Source organism: Elephas maximus, chromosome 2, assembly GCF_024166365.1.
Source record: "Elephas maximus indicus isolate mEleMax1 chromosome 2, mEleMax1 primary haplotype, whole genome shotgun sequence".
NCBI lineage: Eukaryota > Metazoa > Chordata > Mammalia > Proboscidea > Elephantidae > Elephas > Elephas maximus.
This window is the reverse complement of record NC_064820.1, coordinates 227,025,927-227,048,361: the sequence shown is the minus strand read 5'-3', so window position 1 is coordinate 227,048,361 and position 22,435 is coordinate 227,025,927. Positions and strand designations below refer to the sequence as shown.

At 49.4% G+C, this 22,435-nt stretch overlaps 1 protein-coding gene across 4 annotated transcripts in view; it reads left to right on the top strand.

Moving 5' to 3' along the window:
* CBS (cystathionine beta-synthase) overlaps nt 1-22,435 on the top strand; it is a 48,579-nt gene that overhangs the window by 5,256 nt on the left and 20,888 nt on the right. For all 4 annotated transcript variants that reach the window (XR_007516227.1, XM_049874962.1, XM_049874963.1 and 1 more), the window contains exons 2-7: nt 5,373-5,571; nt 16,134-16,240; nt 18,954-19,088; nt 19,614-19,693; nt 19,800-19,934; nt 20,511-20,580. Coding sequence is in view for 3 of the 4 variants with exons in the window: in XM_049874962.1 (XP_049730919.1) it covers nt 5,381-5,571; nt 16,134-16,240; nt 18,954-19,088; nt 19,614-19,693; nt 19,800-19,934; nt 20,511-20,580 (718 nt within the window). In the remaining variant the exon portion in view is untranslated. The remainder of the gene's footprint in view (nt 1-5,372; nt 5,572-16,133; nt 16,241-18,953; nt 19,089-19,613; nt 19,694-19,799; nt 19,935-20,510; nt 20,581-22,435) is intronic.

The window sequence follows — 22,435 nt, the reverse complement described above, 5'->3', positions numbered from 1 at the left end:
TAGTCACAAGATGGATCTGAGTTTTGTTCAGTTACCTCAGTCCTGTGTGTTTTGCCCCCTGAGAGAGGAACATAGTTTAATCAACAACAAAAAATTGATTACCTTATTTTTCTTTAAAGGAACAATTGTGAGACAGATTCCAGAGCAAGTAATTATGTTTCAAAGACTAGAGATTAATCACAGCTTACAAATGATACTAAAACACTCAAAATTACTAAAACACTAGAAAATATATTTTCTCTACTTCAATCCCTTTTTCTGAAAGTTTCTCAATCTTGGGAAACAGGGCATGGCTCAGTCTGGCTAATTCCTGCTGACGAGGGGCGTGGAGTTGGAAAATGTTTATTTAGGGTGTGGGTTAGAAGTAGAGGTAGCATGGAAGGCAATAGTGTCTAAGTGAATCAAATCCTGAGCATCTCCTTGGTTGACCAGAGAATCCCCTGACCAACCAGGGCAAGTATAGTTCCTGCCTTTAAGGTGGTCTCGGTTCCTTTAACAACGATTGTTATAAAACATGGAACACAAATACACACTATTAAATTTATGATTTTTAGACTGAGTAGTGTCTGTCATAGGGGGAGCTTGAGGAAAATCACCAGCCACTTCCCAAATTAGAGACCCCCCCTCCCCGGGGATTCCCGAATCCACCTAATAGGACCTACAGGGGTTAAAGAAGAGATAATGCAAGGAAGTGTCAGGGTATCTCCTACTTGTAAAGTCAAGGTGCTTCCAGACTGGAGAATTGTAGGAGCCTGGCTTGACTCCTTTTGGGTCGAGGCAGGCCTGACCTGGAAAAGAGAAAGAATAAGGATTAGAGTCATGTTTGAGTCTTTGAGAATCTATACCTCAGGCCTTGAACTGGGGTGCTGGTATATGAGGATTCTTCAGTCTTTTTGCTAGGTTCTTCTTGAAGAGGTGGGGCCACCTTCACTCTAGTGTGATGCACCCATGCAGTTACTCCAGGCAGCTTCAGAGAGGAATGAGTAGTTAGAGGACTTCATAGGGTCCCAGCCAGATGGGGTCAGTTGGTCTTCTGGATGTTGATTTTTCCAAACCTTTAGCAGGGCCCGATCTCCTGGCTTGAACCTATGAAGAGGCACATCAGAAGGGAAGGAAAAATGAGAAGAAGCATATTTGTTAGTGGTACTTATAACTGCTCCTAAGGATCAGGCCCAATCTCTCCCCACTGAGTTGGGGAAAGTTGACCATTTCAGGAATGGTCTCCCATAGATAAGTTCGTAAGGACTCAATTTAAGCCCACTTCGAGGGGCCACCTGAATCCTAAGCAGGGTAATTGGTTAATACTTGTAGCCAAGTGGAGTGGGTTTCTTGGCAAAGTTTGGCGAGAGTCTTTTTCAAAGTATGGTTCATCTTTTCAGTCTTTCCAGTAGCTTGTGGTCTCCAAGCTGAATGTAGTTTCCAGTTAATGTCTAAAGCCTTACTAAGTTCTTGATTTACCTGGGCCACAAAGCCTCCCCCGTTGTCACTCTGAATTTGAGAGTGGCAGGCCAAACCGGGGAATAATCTCTTTAAGTAATGCCTTAGTCACTTCTCGGGCTTGTTCAGTCTGGCAAGGAAAAGCCTTTACCCACCCAGAGTATATATCTACAAAAACCAGCAAATACCTGAAGTTTCCAGGTGCTCAAGGCATCACCGTAAAATCCACTTGCCAGTTGTCTCCCGTGTTCGTTCCTCTCTCCCCGGCTCTGCGGGGTGAGGCACTGTCTGGGTTGTTTTTAGCACACAGGGGATATCTTTTAGTGACCTTACACAAAACCTTTTCTACCTCTAGCTTTGCAGCTGTAAAATCTTTATCCAGGGCTAAGAACTGAAGAAATAGTTGTAAGGCATCATTTAAAAAGCAAACAAACGAAAAAAAACCCAGTATTGTGGAGTACTTTTCTTTTCCTGAAGTAGACCTCAGGCCAATTTGGAAGTTGAGAGAGAACTGCATTTAAATCTTCTATGGCTGCTTTAAACTCTTAGAGACCAGCATATGATTCAGTTCAGTAAATTTGCAGAGTCAGGTTGCTGGGCCCTGCTCACAGCGCCTTGCAGGCGACAGCAAGGGGCTCCCGGTAGTACCCCTGCTGCAGCAGCTTCCCAAGCCGGCCGGCCGCCCGGGCCCTCTCCTGCAGGCCTGGGAACCACTTCTCCGCCAGGTGGTGGAGGACGACCCTGGTCCTGAAGCCTGAGGCAGTGGCCGGGGCAGAGGCAGCAGTAGCTGTGGCCACAGGGCAAGGTCACCAGCTCGCTCAGGAAGCCCCGGCGGTGCTGTCGTGAGTGCCCACAGATGGGACCGCACCTATTATTTCTTATAATCCACCATATATTCAAAGTAATTTAAGTGTGATTGGGGTAAATTGTTCAAATTGCTTTTCTTTTCCATCCCTGGAATTAGGAATTATTTGATTGCTAGATGAAAGTTTCACACACGTTTATAGAAATGAACCTAGAATCTGACATCTTGCCTCTCGCTAAAAACCATAGAAACCACATTTCTCTTACAGGGCTCCCAACTTGGAATAAGCATCCAGTGACTCCTCTCAAACTCAGCACACGCCTCACAGCCCACACTCCCCTGCAGCTGGTGCGTCAGCACGTTGGACCCTCACACCACCCTCGGAGGGGAGAGCTGTCATCTCCCTTTGCCTGAAAGGTGGAAAGAACTTAAAGGCAAAGCCCCTTACTTGGGGCCATCAGCTAATAGGTGTGGGATCTGATCACTGTGCTGGGTGTTCCATGTTCTGGTTTGTAAATTTTTACGATCAGTAACCAACCGGTCCAATGTGGTCATTTTTGCACATTGTGGGACAGGGTGTACCAACGACTTCTGGGATAATTCTGGTTCTTTGAAGGAAGACGCCTTGAATGAATGATGGGAAGTCTCTAGCCCTGACTCTCCACAGAAGCTCTAGACTTCGGAATCTACCCTTTTTTTTTTTAATCTGTCTTCTGGACATCTTGACATGGATGTCTGGGAGACAGCAGAAACTTAAGCTGACTGAAATAGAATTCAGACAGAAACAAATTTTGTTCCTTCCCCAGGTGTCCGTTCCTTCTACTCAGCTGCTGAAGGCAGAAACCTCACCCCCGCACCCGCACCTCTTCTGTACTTTACTGCCAAAGCGTTTCCAGTTGCACCTTTAACTACCACTCCCTGAAACTCCTGGCCACAGGTGGCCTTCTGGACTCCCGCCTTCCTGAGGGTCCTCAACATGAATCAGAGCATGGCACACCACTACTTAAAACCACTCAGCAGCTTCCCGCCACTCTGAGGGCAAAAACCAAGTTTACTTAAGTGTGCAGAGCCCTACTTGGTCAGCCCCTTGCCCACCCCTCCTCCCCTTCTCCCCAGGATATAATCAGAGTAACTGGTCTAAGGGCACTCATACCAGTCTCTCTTGCCCAGGGCACTTCAGCTACACTGGCTGGCTTTCTGTTCTGTCAGCATGCCAGCTCTGTTCCTGTCCCAGGGTCTTTGCATGAGCTCTTCCTGCTGCCTGGAATGTCCCTCCTCCCCCCGTGGCTGGCTGGCTCCATGTCATTCAAGTCCCAAACTGCAGTGGAGCCACCTAGGCTCTCTCCGTTATCCTATTTTAATGGTCTGCACAACACCAACTATGTATCTGAGTTCTCTTGTTGGTTCCTTGTTTCTTATTCTTGTTTACTTCCGGAGCGTTTGCTCACTAAGAGCAGGGCCATTTCTGTTCCTAGTGTCCAGAAAAGTACCTGATACATAGTAGGTGCTCAATAAATGTTTGTGGACTGAATAAGATAGGTGACATCAACGGGGGCCAAGCCCCTAAAAAGACGAACACCCAGGAGTGCCCGGTGTTAGGGTCACACCTTTTCCAAGTTCCCTCCAGGAGTGAGGCTCTTGTCTCTGTTCTTGTTTTTCTCCTGCATCTCCGTTTTCTCTGGGTTAAGAGTGAGGCTGTTTCAGACCAGAGAGAGCAGCTGCCTGTTGTGCCCTGGAAAGAATATTGCGGGGCTGCAGAGAGGAGAGGAAGGGGAGGAGGAGGAGGGAGCAGCCATGCCGGTGAATCCTGCCCCTGCCTGACACTATGACGTCTTGCCCCTACCTGACCCTACGCTCCTGCCCGCGAGCATGCGGTCCTCAGCGTCCAAGTTCAGCCTCCGCCGGGGTCAGTGTCTGCTGTCCTGCCTGCACCAGGCCTCAGGCTCAGGGCCCAGCTAACACCTCAACGACACAGACTTCTCTGGCGTCGCATCTGTATTCATTTTCTAGTGCTGCTCAACACACTCAGTGGCTTAAAACAGCACAAAGTTATTGTCCTGCACTTCAGAAGCCCCTCAGCAGGCTAAAATCAAGGTGTCGGCAGGGCTGGTTCCTTCTGGAAGCTTCAGGGGAGAATCTGGTCCTTGAGTTTTCCAGCATCTAGGGGCTGTCCACATTCCTTGGCTCGTGGCCCCTCCTTCATCTACAAAACAGCAGGGCGGGTCAAGTCTTCCTCACATGTCATCACTCTGATGCTGACTTTCCTACCTCCCTCTTACGAGGACCCTCGTGATGACATTGTGCCTACCTGGGTAATCCAGGATCATCTCACCATTCTACAACCCTTCACTGAATGACATCTGTAAAATCCCTATTGCCACCTAGGGAGCCATGTTCCCAGGTTCCAGGGACATCTTTGGGAGGGGGTACTGCTCTGCTAACGACAACATCCCTCCCTCAGCTCTGTATCCTCTGCACAATGCAATCTTTGTAGAATTCTAGCCTTCTAGTGGGGGCGCAGTGGTTAAAGCGCTCGGCTGCTGATCAAAAATCTATAGTTTGAACCCACTGGCGGCTCTATGGGAGAAAGATGTGGCAATCTACTTCTGTAAAGATTTACAGCCTAGGAAACCCTATGGGGCAGTTCTACTCTGTCCAACAGTGTTGCTATGAGTTGGAATCTGCTTGACAGCAGTGGGTTTGGTCCTTTAGCTGGGGGATGGCCACGGTCCTAAATCTGTGAGCGATGGCAGTGGCCCTTAGGTGTAGACTTAGACGTCTTCCGGTTGAATGTGGACAATCAAAGGAGGAGGCTGAAGGGGCTTGGATCCAGCCCTGGGCTCTGAAAATAAGGACGGACGCCTGTTCCCCTTTAGCCTGAGGGAGACGTGTCTTGCCTTGGCTGCCCGGCCATATATTCTTTCTTTTTTTTTTTTTGGTCCCATCTGCTTCTATCTTGAGGTGCCTCTGTTTTCAGAACTGTGTTCTTGTAGGGCTGTGTGACTAGTGGCCCCTGTGTCCAGGGGAGCCGGTGAGAGGTGAACCTGGCCTGACGCAGTAACCCTGGCATCCTATGTGGGAAGTGTCGAGGCTGGCACTGAGCTGAACTGACATCTCTCCCCTTTGCCAGGTCCCAGCATGCCTGACGAGGCACCCCAGATGGCATGGGAGGCCGCCGGCTGCCCCCACCCAACGAGTGTGCACACGGAGAAGAGGGGCCTGGAGAAGGAAGGGAAGGAGCAGTTGTGGATCCTGCCCAACACCCCAAGCAGGTGTACCTGGCAGCTGGGCAAGCCTGCCGCCCAGTCTCCGCATCACCACGTCACCTCGTAAGTCCCTCTTGATCACACCAGTCCTGCATTCCCTTTAGTGAGCCTCCTGGGGCTGCCACAGCAGAGTCCCACCAACTGGGTAACCAGTGCCACAAACTGAGTGAGAATAACGATTCATTACCTCACAGTTCTGGAGGCTGGGAGTTCAAATCAGGGTGTCAGCCGTGTTGATTCCTTCTGAAGGCTCTGAAGGAGAAGCCGTTTCAGGCCTCTCCGTCTCCCAGCTTCTGGTGGCTCCAGGTGTTCCTTGGCTTGTAGTTACGGCACTACACAGCATCCTCCTCCCTCTCTGTCTCTGTGTCTTCTCTCCTATTTATAAGGACCCCACCAGTCACACAGTAGGCCCACCCTGCTCCAGTAAGACCTCATGTTAACTGGTAACATCTGCAAAGATTGTATTTCCAAATAAGGTCATGTTCACAGGTACAGGGTTTAGGACTTCAACACATCTTTTTTGGGAGGGACACAGTTTAAGCCATAACAAGCGGAAGGGCGAGGTATATCACTGTCTTAGTCATCTAGGGCTGCTGTAACAGAAATACCACAACTGGATGGCTTTAACAAACAGAAATTTATTTTCTCACAGCTTAGGAGGATAGAAGTCCAAATTCAGGGCATTGGCTCTAGGGGAAGGCTTTCTCTGTTGGCTCTGGGGGAAGGTCCTTATTCCTTGGTGATCTTCATGTGGCATGGCATTGATCTTCTCCCATCTCTGCTTCTTTGCTTATTTCTTTAATCTCTTTTATATCTCAAAAGAGATTGACTTATGACACACCCTACACTAATACTGTCTCATTAACACAGCAGAGAAAACCCATTCACAAATGGGATTATAACCATAGGTATTAAAAAAAAAAAAAAAAACTGTTGCCATCCATTCGATTCCAACTCATAGTGACCCAACAGGAAAGAGTAGAACTGCTCCATAGGGTTTTCATGGAGCGACTGGTGAATTCACACTGCCAACCTTTTGGTTAGCAGCTGAGCTCTTAACCACTATGCCACCAGGGCTTCACCATAGGCACAAAAAAAAAAAAAACTAAACCCATTGCTGTCAAGTTGACTTCGACTCATAACTACCCATAGGACAGAGTAGACACAGTACCCTATAGGACTGAGTAGCTGTAGCTCTTAACCACTTCGCCACCAGGGCTCCACCATAGATATGGGGGTTAGAATTTACAACCCATTTTTGGGGGGATACAGTTCAGTTCATAACAGCCACCTTGAAGCCACGTGGCCATGTGGACCTCTGGAGTGACCCACTATAATCACCTTGTCCAGTGACTCAGGATGGTTGGTGAGCTGGGGTGGGTTGTCTTCACGCATAAGCCAGCCAAGGCTTGGAGAGGCCAGGTGTTTTCCATCAGTGCCTGCAAGAGAGCAGAGGCCCAGGGAGTATTTGCAGAATGCATGAGCAATATGCTGAGTGCCAAGCTCTGAGAGCCTGGTGAGGTGGAGGTGTCTGACCGAGGTCCTTCTGGCTGTTCTCACGTAGCAGGGGTTTGCACATGCAGACTTCCAGTACTGGGGACAGGACTGCTTTCTACTAAACTCTAGGTCACAAACACTTCTCTGATCATTAAGCATTTTTCTAGGGTGGGCTCTTTTTGTGGTCTGATGAATAAACCATGATTTTTTAAGCCTTCTATGTGGAGTTCCTCAGTGGCACAAACAGTTAGGCACCCAACTACTAGCCGAAAGGTTAGCAGCTCAGGCCCATTCATAGGCATCTCAGAAGATAGGGCTGGTGACCTGTTTCTGAAAAATTATTGCCTTGGAAACCTTGTGGAACAGTTCTACTCTGCACGCGTGAGGTCACCATGAGCCTGAATAGATTCCACAGCAACCAACAACAACTAAGTATTTAAAGATCCCCGGGTGGTGAAAACAGTGCACTCAACTACTAACCTAGAGGTTGGCAGTTCAAACCCACCCGGCAGCACCACGGGAGGAAGGTCCTGATGGTTTCTGTAGAGATTACAACCACTGACAGCCCCGTGGAGCGCAGTTCCGCTCTGCAGCCTGGGGTTTCCGTGAGCTGGAGTGGACGTGACGGCGAAGGGTTCTGGTTCGTGTTCGGTCACTGGGTGTTTTAGATGATCGCAATGATCTTATTAGAAATAACTGCCATAGATAACAGTGTGCATTTATTTAATCGACACATCTTTATTAAGCACCTACTGTATTTTGTGTCCTCTTCTAGGTTTAGGGAATATATTTATGGAAAAAGAAAAAGATAAAAATCCCTGCCCCATCCTGAAACTTTTTTTTTTTTTTGAACATTTTATTGTGCTTTAGGTGAAAGTTTACAGAGCCAATTAGTTTTCCGTTTAATAATTTACACGCAGATTGTTCAGTGACATTGGTTGCAATCCCCGCAATGTGTCCACACTCTCCCCATTTCTGTCTGGGGTTCTCTGTTTCCGTTTTTCCGGTTTCCCTGCCCCTCCCTGCCTTCTTATCTTTCCTTTTGGGCAAATGTTGCCCTCTTGGTCTCGTATAGTTCGTTGTTTTACGGAAAGCATTCTTCACAGGTCAATCTGTTATTGGGCTGAAAGGTGACCTCTGGGAGTGGCGTCAGTTCCGCGTGGGAGAGGTGTCTTAGGGTAATAGTTCCAGGGGTTCTTCCAGTCTCTATCGCACCAGTCAGTCTGATCTATTTTTATGAAATTGAATTTTGTTCTACATTTTTCACTCATTCTAGCCAGGACCTTCTACTGTGTTCCTGGCTAGAGTAGTTGGTGCTGGTACCCGGGCACCATCTAGTTCTTCTGGTCTTAGGGTGGAAGAGGCTGTGGTCTGTGTGGGCCGGTAGTCCTTTGGAGTAATTGCTCCCTTGAGTCTTTGGTTTTCTTCACTCTCCTTTGCTCCAGGTGGAAGGAGCCCAATAGCTGTATCTAAGATGGCCACTCACAAGCTTTTAAGACCCCAGATGCTACTCACCAACCTAGGATGTAGAACACTATCTTCATGAACTATGTTATGTCCCCTGAGACTATGGTCCTTAGCCTCCAAGCCCAGTAGCTCTGTCCCTCGAGGTGTTTGGATATGTCTAAGACGTTTCCGTAACTGTACCCCATGTGTTCTTTTGTATATATCTGAGTATACAGACAGCACATATAGATATTTATGTAGAAATATCCACAACTGTACCCTTATATGAACATGATGTACTCCCATTTAACCTCCCACACCTATTTAGCATACACACCTACCTGTGTATCCACTCATAAATCATTGTTTATCATTACTGTTGATGCAGGATTGCATATGGTATAGTATTTATTATAGTTGTCCTTCATTCTTGTGTACCTCTCAATGCCTTCCTTTGCCTTGGTCATGTTGTGCTGACTTCTCCCGTATTGTGTGTTGCCTTTTCCTTTACAAAAATTAACACGCATCTACTATCTATTTAGTGATTTTTTTCCTCTCTCACCTTTCCATCCCTGGCAACCATCAGAGAATATTTCTTTCTGTGTGTAAACCAGTTCTTGACTTTTTATAGTAGTGGTCTCATACAATATCTATCTTTTTGTGATTGACTTACTTCACTCAGCATAATGTTCTCCAGATGAATCCATGTCGTCAGATGTTTCACGGATTCATCTTTGTTCTTTAGGGTTGTGCAGTATTCCACGGTGTGTATGTACCACAGTTTGTTTATCCATTCATCTATTGACAGGCACTTATGTTGTTTCCATCTCTTTGCTGTTGTGAATAATGCTGCAGTGAACATGGGTGTGCACGTGTCTACTCATGTCACAGCTCTTATTTCTCTAGGGTATAGACCTAGGAGTGCCATTGCTGGATTGTATGATATTTTCTATTTTGAGCTTTTTAAGGAAGTGCCATACCATTTTCCATAGTGGTTGTACCATTTTACATTCCTACGAGCAGTTCTACTCTGTCCTATAGGGTCGCTATCAGTCGGAATCAATTCGACGGCACTGGGTTTTGGTTTAGGTACCAGCAGTGTATAAGAGTTCCAATCTCCCCACAGCCTCACCAGCATTTGTTTTCTGTTTTTTGGATCAGTGCCGTTATTGCCGGGATGAGATGGTATCTCCTTGTAGTTTTGATTTGTATAAAAATGGCATTGGGGGGAGTGTCTGCCTCTTCTAGCTTCACAAGGGGGATGGAGAATCAAGATCAACAGCCCAAGGCTGATTCCTATGAGGAGGAGGTCAGACATGTCTCCTCTGTGCCATCTTTACCAACTCTGACACCAATTGTCCCTCTCACAGCACTCTCTACTTCTCTGCTGTGTTTGATAATTCATTGGAATGACCAGACAGAACTCACAGACAATACTTATGATTATGGGGTTTGTTAGGGAAGTAACAGGTTACAAGAAACCCTAGTGGCGTAGTGGTTACGTGCTACAGCTGCTAACCAAGACGTTCGCAGTTCGAATCAGTCAGGCACTCCTCGGAAACTCTATGGGGCAGTTCTACTCTGTCCTATAGGGTCGCTATGAGTCGGAATCGACTCGACGGCAGTGGATTTGGTGGGTTTTAACAGGTTATAATTCAGGCTCAGAAACTCTCAAGATATAGTTCTTCGATCCCGACAACCTCTTTCCAGCCGTGCTCACAGGCATGCCTCTCTGGCCCTCAGCCTCTGCCCTGCTCGGGCAAGTGTTACAATATGCTTTTAGCTCTGCCAATAAGTGTCCAGAGGCACCCTGCTCAGCTAGCAGGTTTCCTGCCCAAAGGCACTCAGCTTTCTGGCTCCATGGGCTGGGAAGCCCACCACACCTTTTCCTGCCATCGTTTCTCTGCCACCACTTCTCAAGAGCTCTCTCTCTCTCTGTCTCCTGGTTCCAGGAGCTTCTCAGTGCAGGGATCCTGGGTCCAAAGGACGTGTTCTCCACTCCTGGCTGTTCTTTCTTGGTGGTGGTGGGATCCTCCTTCTGCTCTGGAATTGGCTCTTTTAAGCCTAGCAGTATGACAAAACTGGTAACCCTCTTGGTGGGCCACAACTACTACATTTACACAGTCCCACCCAATCAATCCCTTGGGTGGGAGTTATGAGGAAGGCCATATAAAGCAATCCATCACGCCACAATTTGCGTCTGTCTAATGGCTAATGATTGCTCGCATCTCTTCAGTGTGTCTGTTAGCCTCCTGAATATCTTCTTCGGGGAAGTGTCTGTTCATGTCCTTTGCTCATTTTTTGATTGGATTGTCTCTCTTTTTACTGTTGAGATGTCAAAGCGTTCTCTATATTTTCGAGATTAGACCCTTGTCGGATATATCATTGCTGAAAAATTTTTCCTAGTCCGTAGGTCCTCTTTTTGCTTTTTTAATGAAGTCCTTTGATGAGCAGAAGTATTTCATTTTTGGGAGGTCCCAGTTATCTACTTTATCTTCTGCTGTGTGTGCACTTTTAGTTATGTTTGATAATCTATTTTTGCTATAAATTGGGACCCCTCGCTTTGTCCTTATGTTTTCATTTATGAACTTGATAGTTTTAATTTTGACATGTAGGTCTTTGATCCATTTTGAGTTAGTTTTTGGGTATGGTGTGCCCATCCTGAAACTTAACTGGAGCTCCCTAAATCTTACGTTGTCTCTGACTAGTTCCTTGGTGCAATCATTCAGAAGTAGAAGAAATGAGCCCAAGAATATGACTTTGTAGGTGTTTGACACTTGTTGCTACCAGCATTGGGGGGAGGGTCTCCCATTTATTTAAAAGGCAGAACAAGTGGTGGTGGGGAGGGGGCTGCACTGGTCAGTGGGTCCAGTTCTGGGCTATTCAGTGGATTTCAACCAGCCAGACGGATGAACCCTCGCTGCTGAAACAAACTGAAGCAGTGAAAGCCTGGCCAGGGTAGTACCACGGGTTGTTGGGTTCAGGGTGGGGAAGGGAGGCCTCAGATCCTGGGGCGTGGGGGGAAGTGATGGTGTCATGCCTTCACCTCCTGTACCGTCTGGTGGTTGTTGTCGGCTCTTGTCGAGTTGGCCTCCAGCTCATGAAGGCCCTGTGTGTTACAGGGCAGACCTGCTCCCTGGGGCCTCTTGGCTGATAATCCGACAGAAGTAGATCACCAGGCTTTTCTTCTCTGGCACCTTGGGTTCAAACCTTCAGGTCAGCAGCTGACTGCAAACCACTTGTACCACCAGGCTCCTACAGTCTGATTAATCCCCCTGGAAATCTGAAGGGGTTGGTGTCCCGCCTTGAAACTTGAGCCCACAGTCAGTGGGGAGTGGACTCCACCCAAGTCCAGGCTGGCGGCTTGTTTGCTAGGAGGACACCCCCATGCACTGGACAGGCCTCTAGAGGGCAGCACAGTTAAAATAGGGCATAATCGATAGCGAGCACCATGGGAGACCATCAGATAAGGTGGTGAGGCAGGGGGTGGGGTCAGGCGCTAAGCGAGGCCTCTCTGAGCTGGTACAAGCATAGTCAGGAGTGTCTGCCAGGTGAACATTCGGGCTGGAGGACTCCAATGCAGCAAAGGCTGAGGTGGGCTTTGGGAGAGGCCGGGGGAGCAGGTAGGGCAAGACCGTGGAAGGAAGGCTCTGGAAGGCCTAGCGGCCCTGGTTAGGAGTTTGGGTTTGCTCTAAGATGCTGTGGGTTGTCCTCCCAGAGGTCTCCTGGTGGTCAAAGTGAGAGTACACTGAGATGTGCAGGCTCCAGGGCCGCCCCTGCTACTTGCTATTCTTTGTGTGTGTGTGTGGCGAAAATACACGCAACAAGACATTTGCCAATGCAACAATTTCTACACGTATAATTCAGTGACACTGATTATGTTCTTCATGTTGTGCAGCCATTGTTGCCATTGCTTTCCAAATTATCCCACCACCTTCATCAGAAACACAGTGTCTCCTCAGCAAAAGCTTCTTTCTGCTTCCCTCCCACCTTGGTAACCACTGATAATCTTTGGTTTCTCTGTGTTTGTATCTTTCGTGTAAGTGAGGTGTTTGTTCTCTTGTGACTGACTTATTCTGCTCAGCGGAATGTTTTCAAGGTTCGTCCATGTTGCAGCATGCATTAGGACTTCATTTCTCTTTGTGGCTGAGTAGTATTCCATGGTATGTATAGACCACGTTGGGTTTACCCATGCATCTGTTGATGGACGCCTTCTGGCTATTGTGGTAAGTGCTGCAGGAAGATTGGCGTTCAGGTTCTGTCTTTCGGCAAGCCACTTGTCTCTAAGGTTGCTCCTAGGAGACTTCCCTCCACTGGCCCCAGGCCAAGGCAGGAAACCCGAGTCCTCCACTGCCTACCACCCCCTGCCTCCATCCTCTTCCCCTGGCTTCCCTAGGGGCATGGGGGATGACTCAGCCTCCTATCAGCCCTCCTCCCCTCCCCCATGTTAGGGTTTGGGCGGTCCTCTGTGGCCTCTCTGGCTTTTACTGAGTTAATGAACACCCCAGCCGAGCCCCAGGTCAGGACTCTGCCTCCTGGGCCAGGCTCTCTCCCGCCCAGACTTCTCTCTGTTCACCTTGCTGAGCCTAGATCTACTCCCTGCAAAGGACAGCCTGGGAGAGAGCCCTTCCCACCTCCCATGTGGGGTGGGGGTCTGTCCTAGCTCCTCTCTCTGGATCCCTGGGGGCAAAGCAGAACTCTTTCTGCCACCTTGGATGGGCGGAATTGAACACGGCACCCAGCTCTCCAGGGGGCTGCCAATTTGGGCCTGAGCTTAACAGCCCTTAGCCCCTGTCTTAGTTATCTAGTGCTGCTGTAACAGAAATACCACAAGTGGATGGCTTTAACAAACAGATGTTTACTCTTTCACAGTTTAGGAGCCTAGAAGTCTGAATTCAGGGTGCCAACTCCTGGGGAAGGATTTCTGTCTGTGTCAGCTCTGGAAGAAGGTCCTTGTCATCAATTTTCCCTTGGGTCTGGATGCTTCTCGGCTTCGGAACCCCTGGCTCTTCTTTCTTGGTGTTGGAAGTCCCTCTCCTCTTTGCTTGCTTCTCTCTTTTACATCTGAAAAGAGATTGACTCAAGATGTATCCTAACCCTATAGAATGTATGCTGCCTTATTAACATAACTGCCTCTAATCCTGCCTCATTAATATCGTAGAGGTTAGGATTTACAACACGTAGAGTAATTACATCAGATCATGATATGGAGGAGAACTACACAATACTGCGAGTCATGGCCTAGCCAAGTTGACACACATTTTAGGGGTGCACAATTCAAGGAGCTAGGCCCATCCCAGACCTTTGAGTCTGTGTTAGGGGTGGGCCCAAGGAATATGCATAGTTAATCGGCTCCTGTGAAGGTGTTTGGGGGCCACCTGTTTGAGAATCTCGAAGAGGTAAACTCTAAAGTGCTGGGAAGCAATTGCATTATTTGAAACCCAGGTTGGCTGCGTGTGTTCCCAGGTAGGTATTTGGTGAGTACACCCCTTGCACAAAGGTGGAGGGGGCATGGAACTGGCATCTGTCCCTGGTGTTATGAATTGAATTGTGTCCTCCATAAATATGTGCTGGAATCCTAACCCTCATTCCTATGGAAAAAGGAGCCTGGTTGGTGCAAGCAGTTTGCACGTGGCTCCCAACCTAAAGGTTGACAGTTCAAATGCACCCACTGGCTCCCTGAAAGGCCTGTCAATCTGCTTCTGTAAAGATTACAGCCAAGGAAAGCCTATGGCCCACAGTTCTAGTCTGTAACACACGGAGTAGCCAGGAGGCTGAGCTGACTTGGCAATGGGTTTGGTTTTCATACCTGTGGATGTAATCCCATTTGGGAACGGGGTTTTCATTGTTATGTTAATGAAGCCGTATCAATGTAGGGTGTGTCTTAAACCTAATGACTTTTAAGATATAAAAAGAGCAGATTAGACAGAGAAGGCCCCCGGGTGGTACAACAGTTAAACACTTGGCTGCTAACCCAAAGGTTGGTGGTCGGAACCCACCCAGTGGCTCCTCAGGAGAAGGACCGATGATCTGTTCCTGTAAAGACGGCCGCTTAGAAAGCCCTATGTGGTGATTCTGCTCTGTCCCACGGGGCCACCCTGAGTCGGAATCACCTCAGCGGCACTCAACAACAGGACAGAGAAGCCAGCATATGCAAGGACACATGGGGGAGAGGCAGACGCTATATGGACGACCACCAAAGGAGGGAGGGATAGAAGCCGAAAGAGCCTTTCTCTGGAGTTGGTGCCCTGAATTTGACTTCTAGCCTCCTGAACTCTGAGAAAGTAGATTTCCATCGTTCACCTGCGCGGGGGCGTGGGGGGCTTCCTTCCGTCATGGGTCCATTCAGGAAGGTGCCTGTGTGGTTTGCACCCAGGCAGACACTACAGATCGGCCTCCTTTGTCAGGTGGGAAGAATGTGGGGCGAGGGAGGGTCATTAGCATAAATAGAGCTTGTTAGCCCGGTAGAAGAAAATCAGCTCTGAGCCTGGAACTCTACCTGGGAATCCCCCTGACCCTGGCCCCCAGGGCAAAAATGACAAGTCCCCGTTCTTTGCCTTCTGCCTTCAGTGTACCCCCAGATGTGTGATTTACAGTCACTGTCACTGTGAGTGGGGTGTTTCGCAGAGCCTCTGCCCTGGGGTCTGCACTACTTTTGGGGTCAAAAAATGGAACAGAAAAGGAGGTGTCCCAGCCACTGACATGCTGAGAGATGAGGGAATTTGAAGTTCCCCAGGAATGACTTTTTTCAAAAAAGCTGGGCCAGGGTCTGTGGTGGTTGTTTTAAGTCAGTGTTTGTTTTTTCATTTTAACTTTTTTATTTGGAAATAATTTAAGACTCACAGGAAGTGACCAAAATAGTACTAAGTGGTCCTGGGTACCCTCACCTAGCTTTCCCCATGAAAACATCTTCCGTAACCAAGGCACATTGTCAGCCCCGAAAGCTGATGGTACAATGCTGTGAGCTTAACTACAGGCAAGATCTGGTTCTCATTGGCATTTAGGTGTGCGTGTTACTATGACATTTTATTCCATGTACAGATTTTTGTAACCACCACCACCACCAAATCCTTCATTAAAGCCACTTCTTTGATTTTTTTTATTTTTTATTGTACTTTGGATGAAGGTTTACAGAACAAACTAGTTTCTCATTAAACAGTACACATATTGTTTTATGACATTGGTTGATAACCCCACGACATGTCAACACTCTCTTTTTTTGATGTTGGGTTCCCTATTACCAGCTTTGCTGTCCCGTCCTGCCTTCCAGTCCTTGCCCCAGGGCTGTTGTGCCCCTTTAGTCTTGTTTTATTCCATGGGCCTGTTCAATCTTTGGCTGAAGAGTGAACCTCAGAAGTGACTTCGCTACTGAACTGAAAGGGGCCACACTCTCAGGGTTTCTCCAGTCCCTGTCAGGCCAGCAAGTCTGGTCTTTCTTTTTGAGTTAAAATTTTGTTCTACATTTTTCTCCAGCTCTGTCCGGGACCCTGTATTGTGATCCCTGTCAGAGCAGTCAGTGGTGGTAGCTGGGAACCATCTAGTTGTACTGGACTCAGTCTGGTGGAGGCCGTGGTAGATGCCACTTCTTTGATTCTTGAGTTCTTTAAAACAACATGTCGGGACCGGCGAGGCCAGTGCTCCTCTTTGCTTTCATAGAATAATCATGGATTTCTTGGTTTTAGGTCCAAACCTCCCAAAATTTTGCCAGATATCCTGAAGAAAATTGGGAATACCCCCATGGTCAGAATCAACAAGATTGGAAAGAACTTTGGCCTGAAGTGTGAGCTCTGTGAGTACCCTGGCTCCAGGGAGGGGCTTTCTCCATTCATTCTGCAGAGTAGGCGGGGAACCGAAGCTGGGTGGGCCTGGGGGTGCTGCCTTGGGCTCCTTGCTGGAGGGGGGTCGGGGAGAGTCACAGGTAATTGTGTTAAAAAAACCCGAGTGCCTGAGATGGATGCTCCAGTTTCGACGGTGGGGGAGGAGGCGGCTTCCCAGCAGAGGCCTGCATGTGATGCGCAGTCTGGGGAAAGACCCTGGAGGAGTGTTCTGGGCAGATGCCAAGGGCAAAGACCAGAAAAGTAAAGAGGTGGATCTTTTTCAGCTACTGCAATGGGGAAAGCACCCCAGACCCCGGACCAACATCTGGGCAGAGTGATCTCGCCGCAGATTTTCTAGGACAGAGTAGATACAGTATTGTTTTTAGCTGCCCTCGAGTCTGCTCTGACTCATGGTGACCCCATGTACAACAGAACAAAGCATTGCTCTATTTGTACCATCTTCCTGATTGTTGGTGTGTTCGAAGTTCATTGTTGCAACCACTGTGTATTTTTTGAGTGCCTTTCAACCTAGAAGGCTCAGTCTTTCAGCATGATATTGAGTAATATTCTGTTGTGATCTGTAGGGTTTTCGTTGGCTAATTTTCGGGTATAGATGGGTCGATTTTACGGTGGGGGTTGTTTTTGCAATTGGGAGTGTCAGGTAGTCGGCTGGGCAGGAAATGCTTATCTCTGTCAAGTTTCAGGACAACAAACAGTTCAGCTATTTGCTTATTTATGAACCAAGGAATAGGAATTTGGTGGGTCTGTATCAGGCCTGGAGTCCCAGAGTGGTACAAACGGTTAAGGCACTTGGCTGCTAACTGGAAGGTTGGAGGTTCAAGTTTATCTGGAGGTACCTTGGAAGAAAGGCCTGGCAATCTACTTTTGAAAAATCAGCCACTGAAAACCGTGTGGAGCACAGTTCTACTCTGACGCCTATGGGGGCGCCATTAGTCAGGGTCAACTGGGCGGCAGCTAGTTTGGTCTGGTTTGAGAGCTGGCCTTGTTGTAGATAAACTAGGAGTCATCCCCTTACCTAGGTCATGGGGAGGGGAATTAGTTGTGGTAAGCGTTTCCCAGACACAAAGCCTAGGGCCACTATTTTTCAGGAGCACAGGGCTCGGGCAGAGCTCAGCATCGTTACAGAGGAAACCGCAGGTGCAAAGGCCCTGCGGTGGGAACAAGCTTGGCACATTTGAGATGGGTGTGCAGGGACAGATGAGTGCGGAGGTAAGTCAGGTGCCCCACAGGTATCCCCAGGATTTTAGTCTAAGACGACAGCCCCACGGCGGTTGTAGAGCGAGAAGTAGTGGCTGGTTTACATATTGAAGAGTTACTTGGTCTGCAGGGTTGAGAAAACACTGGAGACCAGGCCTGAGCAGAGAGCCTTCCACCCAAGGTGGTGGGTGCGTGGGAGGCCTGTGGAGGCAGAGCAATGGCTATGCTAGTCTTTTTCTATGACAGGTCCTTCTATCCATCTCTTTAAAAATTATTGGTTATGGAATAAAGGGAGCTATTGGGCTATGCCAAATGTGATGCAAAGGACCCACACAAAACAACCTCCTCTCTGGCTTTTCCTCCACTAGACAGATTGAGAGCTTCACTCCCTAGAACTAGGCAGACGCTCCTGCTGGAATAGTGTGTGCATTGGGGGTGTGGGGCCCAGATGCCTGGATGTGCAGCAGGCTGCACTCCGGGACCTCTCCGCAGCCCCTATTGTGAATTATTTCATTAACTGCTGCCCTACTTTGGGAAGGCCAGCAGGGTGTCCAGATCCTTGCTCAGCCACTGACCACTGATGGCCTTGGGCAAGCCACATAATCAATCAGAGCCTTGGTCTTGCCCATCGGAAAGATAGGCATACTAAAACCTACATCAGGGGTCAGTATCTGGTTTAGATGCAGCATATGAAGGGTGATTATCACAGAGCCAGGTCTGTGGGGTACTAGTTACTGGTCTCTAAACCAAACCCATTGCCATTGAGTGGATCCCGACTCATAGTGACCCTATAGGACAGAGTAGAACTGTGCCATAGGGTTTCCAAGGAGTAGCTGGTGGATTTGAACTGCCGACTTTTTTGGTTAACTGTCTCTATTCACCCTCAAATGAGCAGAGTGGCACAGGAAAAGATGTTGCGTGTTGTGGGGGACAGCAGACAGCTTCTTCACCTGGTGCGTAGCCTGGGGTGTGGGGCTTCTAACTGGGAGAGGAGAACATGGAGGGTTTGAGGGTCTGATCAGACCCAGTATGGGTGTGATAGGGCGGTGAGCTTCAGGGATCAACACCAGGACCGCTGGGCACAGCTGATAGTCTGCTTGGCACAAACCTACTGCCCGTGCACGCCCAGGTGGTTACCACCCAAGTACCTGTGTGAGGGGACATAAGGGTGGGGGGCTTTTTCTAACCCTTCCAACCCCTAGTGGAGGCTCCCTTGGGGCACCTGTTTCTCATTCACACCAGGTTGCCATGTGATCTGCTGGGGCCAGAGGATGGGCTGGTGCGGGCAAGGAGAGAAGCTCCAAGAGCCTTGTCCAGGTGTTGAGGGCTGGAATGGTGGAGTGGAGGTCGCAGTGAGAGGGAATGATTTACAGAATCTGCAGAGACCAAGCCTCTCCCTGCCTCCTGGGCAACGTGGGAAAGGAAGGGAGGGTCCTTTCCCTTCTGTGACTCCCCTCTGGCTTGCAGTGGCCAAGTGTGAGTTCTTCAATGCGGGTGGGAGCGTGAAAGACCGCATCAGCCTACGGATGGTGGAGGATGCGGAGCGGGCCGGGACTCTGAAGCCTGGGGACACCATCATTGAGCCCACGTCAGGGAACACAGGTGGGCGAGGGGGCAGGCGTGAGCTAGGAGGGTGGTCTGGTTGTCACCGTGTCCCCGCCTTTGCCACCCTGCGTGCTCCCTAGTGGGGGAGAGGTGAGCCTGTGAGCAGCTTCCACCTTTGGTGCCACGTGACACTGGGCACACCCGGCGGCTGTGTCTCTGGTGGGCCCTGTTCTATTGCAGGATCATTCCCTGGGGGAGGGCCCGGCAAGCAGGGCAGCCCTAGGGGGCATTTAGGATCGTTGCTGCGGCCTCCCAGGGCGCCCAGTAAGGGCGTGAGTGCCCCATGCAAGCCGGTGAAGCTTCACCCTCGCTTTGGGAGCCTCAGTATTCTGAGCCCCCTCCCCCTCCCCGCATTCTCCCTTCTTGCCTCTCACTGGGGGCAGAAGGGGACAACATTGCGTGTCCTTGGAACCCCATAGTGCCTCGTCCCCGGTGTCTTCCTCGGGTGGGACTGGGTTGCAGCTGCCCTGTGCAGGGTTGGAGGGCTCTGCGGCCCCTCTCACCCCCCTCTGCTGCCCCCAGGGATCGGGCTGGCGCTGGCCGCGGCTGTGAAGGGCTACCGCTGCATCATCGTGATGCCCGAGAAGATGAGCACCGAGAAGGTGGGGGTGGGGGCGGAGCCTGGGGGCACCCAGTGCCCCTCACCCAGACTCCCTCCCCGCTTGGGCTTGGTGGTACACCCATATGGGCGGCTCTCCCTGGGTGCAGGTGGATGTCCTGCGTGCCCTGGGGGCCGAGATCGTGAGGACGCCCACCAACGCCAGGTTTGACTCTCCCGAGTCCCATGTGGGCGTGGCCTGGAGGCTGAAGAACGAAATCCCCAATTCTCACATATTAGACCAGGTGAGAGGTTCGGGACTCTGGGTTTGTGCTGAGAGGTTTGCACATAAAGGGGATGCTTTCCTGGGGGTCTCTGTTAGGGATTGGGGAGGGGCCCACCCTGCAGCGTGCGTGGTGGCTTCAGAGGGGACAGCCCTGGGACTCAGCAGGCTGGGTGTGCCCTGGGTCTGCTGAGGTCCTGCTGAGGTCCTGCTGCCGCGGGCCTGGCGGTCAGTGGACCCTGGGCTCCCCACAGTTCGTGTGAAGGCTGGCAGGCAGCCCCTCTCAGCTTGGCTGGAATGGCCTTCCAGAGGTCCCTGGAAACTCCCCACAGGCCAAAACGCATAAAAACCTGCTCCCTGGAAGATCTTGCCCGCTTTGCCTCTGGGTTAGGCCAGAAACTGCATGCTCTCGGGCCTAGGGTTAAAGTCCTCGACTGCTGAGTTTCCTAGGATGGTCTCAGTGACCGGCCCCTTCATCCTGAACCGCTGGGATCCTCTCCGGTTTGCACTGAGCTGTCGGCCCCACGCTCTGTGGCCACTGCTGGTTTTGTGTATTTGACCTCACTCACAGCCTTTTGTTTGCCCTTTTTCCACGCAGTACCGCAATGCCAGCAACCCCCTGGCTCACTACGATACCACCGCTGAGGAGATCCTGCAGCAGTGTGATGGTGTGTACCTCTACACCAGCTCTGCTGTCTGTGTTTATCCCTGACTGCCTGGGGGTGTATAAGGCCCTTACTCTCTCCTTGGTAAACTATTCACCCTTCAAAACCCATCTCAAATGTCCCCTCTGTGAAATGCTTTCTGGAGAATTTCCTTAGAGTTGTTTCCTCCCTCCTTTGTGCTGTCTTTGCCTGTCGCTCACCTAAACGCCAAATGTCACGTGATCGTGTTTAATCACACAGCAGTCTCCTCTCCCGACCTATTGGACTTCCTGAGCGTGAGGACTCAGCCCAGCTCACAGCAGGGCTTCCTGTTGCTGAATGGCAGTTGGGATCAAGCCCCAACTTGGGCACTGAATCCGATATCAAATTTTCTTAAGTCCAGAGCAGGGGCGGTGATGTCTGTGATTAGCTTGCTTTCTGTGTGGGCATGAGGCTCCTTGGAATTTTTCTGAGCATCTGCGCCAGGCCCTGCAGTGGTTGGTGGTGCTGTTTTCCTAGGAGATCACCTTAGGGAGACGTGGCTGGGAGGAACTCGGCTGCCTTGGCTTCCTGTGTGGAATCTGGTGTCAGCCTGGACTGATGTAACCTTAGTCCGTGCCCAGGAGCCAGGCAGTGCAGTCTAGCCCGGACTAGCTCAGGTTTTATGAGTGAAAATTCTCTCATTTGACAGACAGTGCCTCTATTCACTCAGCACCCACCCTGCCCGGCTTCATGAGTCCACCTGGGCTCAGACTTGTCAGTGCCTGGGCAAGTGACCACACGTGGTGTGAGAGCACTGTGGATATGTCTGGGCGGAAGCCAAATGGTTTATTCTAGTTTATTTAATTCCACTTATTTGTTCATCTCATCCAGAAAACAAAGTGGGTAAGGAGCCTCCCTCTGCCCTGCCCCTGGCTTGTGTCTTGTCTGCCCTTCCGTACTTCCTTGAGGGATTTTCAACCCAATAGGGACCTAAGTGTTTGCCTGCCATTTAGCAAAGACTTGAGCAATTTTAAGTGAGTCTAAAAGCACTGAGAAGGATCACAAAACTCCCTGCTACTGTGAACACTTTTTTTTTTATATAGGTTGTTCCGTGTCTATTCTTTTTTGTGTGTGTATGGTAAAACAAAATTTCTAGTAACACAAAATTTTGTCATTTAAAAAAAATTTTTATTGTGCTTTAAGTGAAAGTTTACAAATCAAGCCAGCCTCTCATACAAAAATTTATATACACGTTGCTATATACTCTGTCCTATACGGTCACTATGAGTCGGAATCGACTCGACGGCACTGGGTTATATACTCCTAGTTGCTCTCCCGCTAATGAGACAACACACTCCTTTCCACTCTGTATTTTCGTGTCCCTTCGGACAGCTTCTGATCCTCTCTGCCCTCTCATCTCCCATCCAGACAGGAGCTGCCCACATAGTCTCATGTGTCTACTTGATCCAAGAAGCTCACTCCTCACCAGTATCAAAATTTTGTCATTTTTATAATATAATTCAGTGACATCAGTTATGTTCACCATATTTTATGCAACCATCACCACTATTCATTTCTGAAAGTTTTTCATCAAGAGCTTGGTTGCTAACCAAAAGGTCAGTGGTTCAAATCCACCAGCACTCCTTGGAAACCCTCTGGGGCAGCTCTACTGTGTCCTATTATAGAGTCACTACGAGTTGGAATGGAGTCCATGGCTATGGGTTTTTTTTTTTTTTAAAAACAGTAACTCCTGGACCCAATGCTATTACCATCAAGTCAATTCTGACTCATAGCGACCCTATAGGACAGAGTAGAACTGCCCTGTACGGTTTCCAAGGAGCACCTGGTGGATTCAAACTGCTGACCTTTTGGTTAGCGGCCGTAGCTCTTAACCACT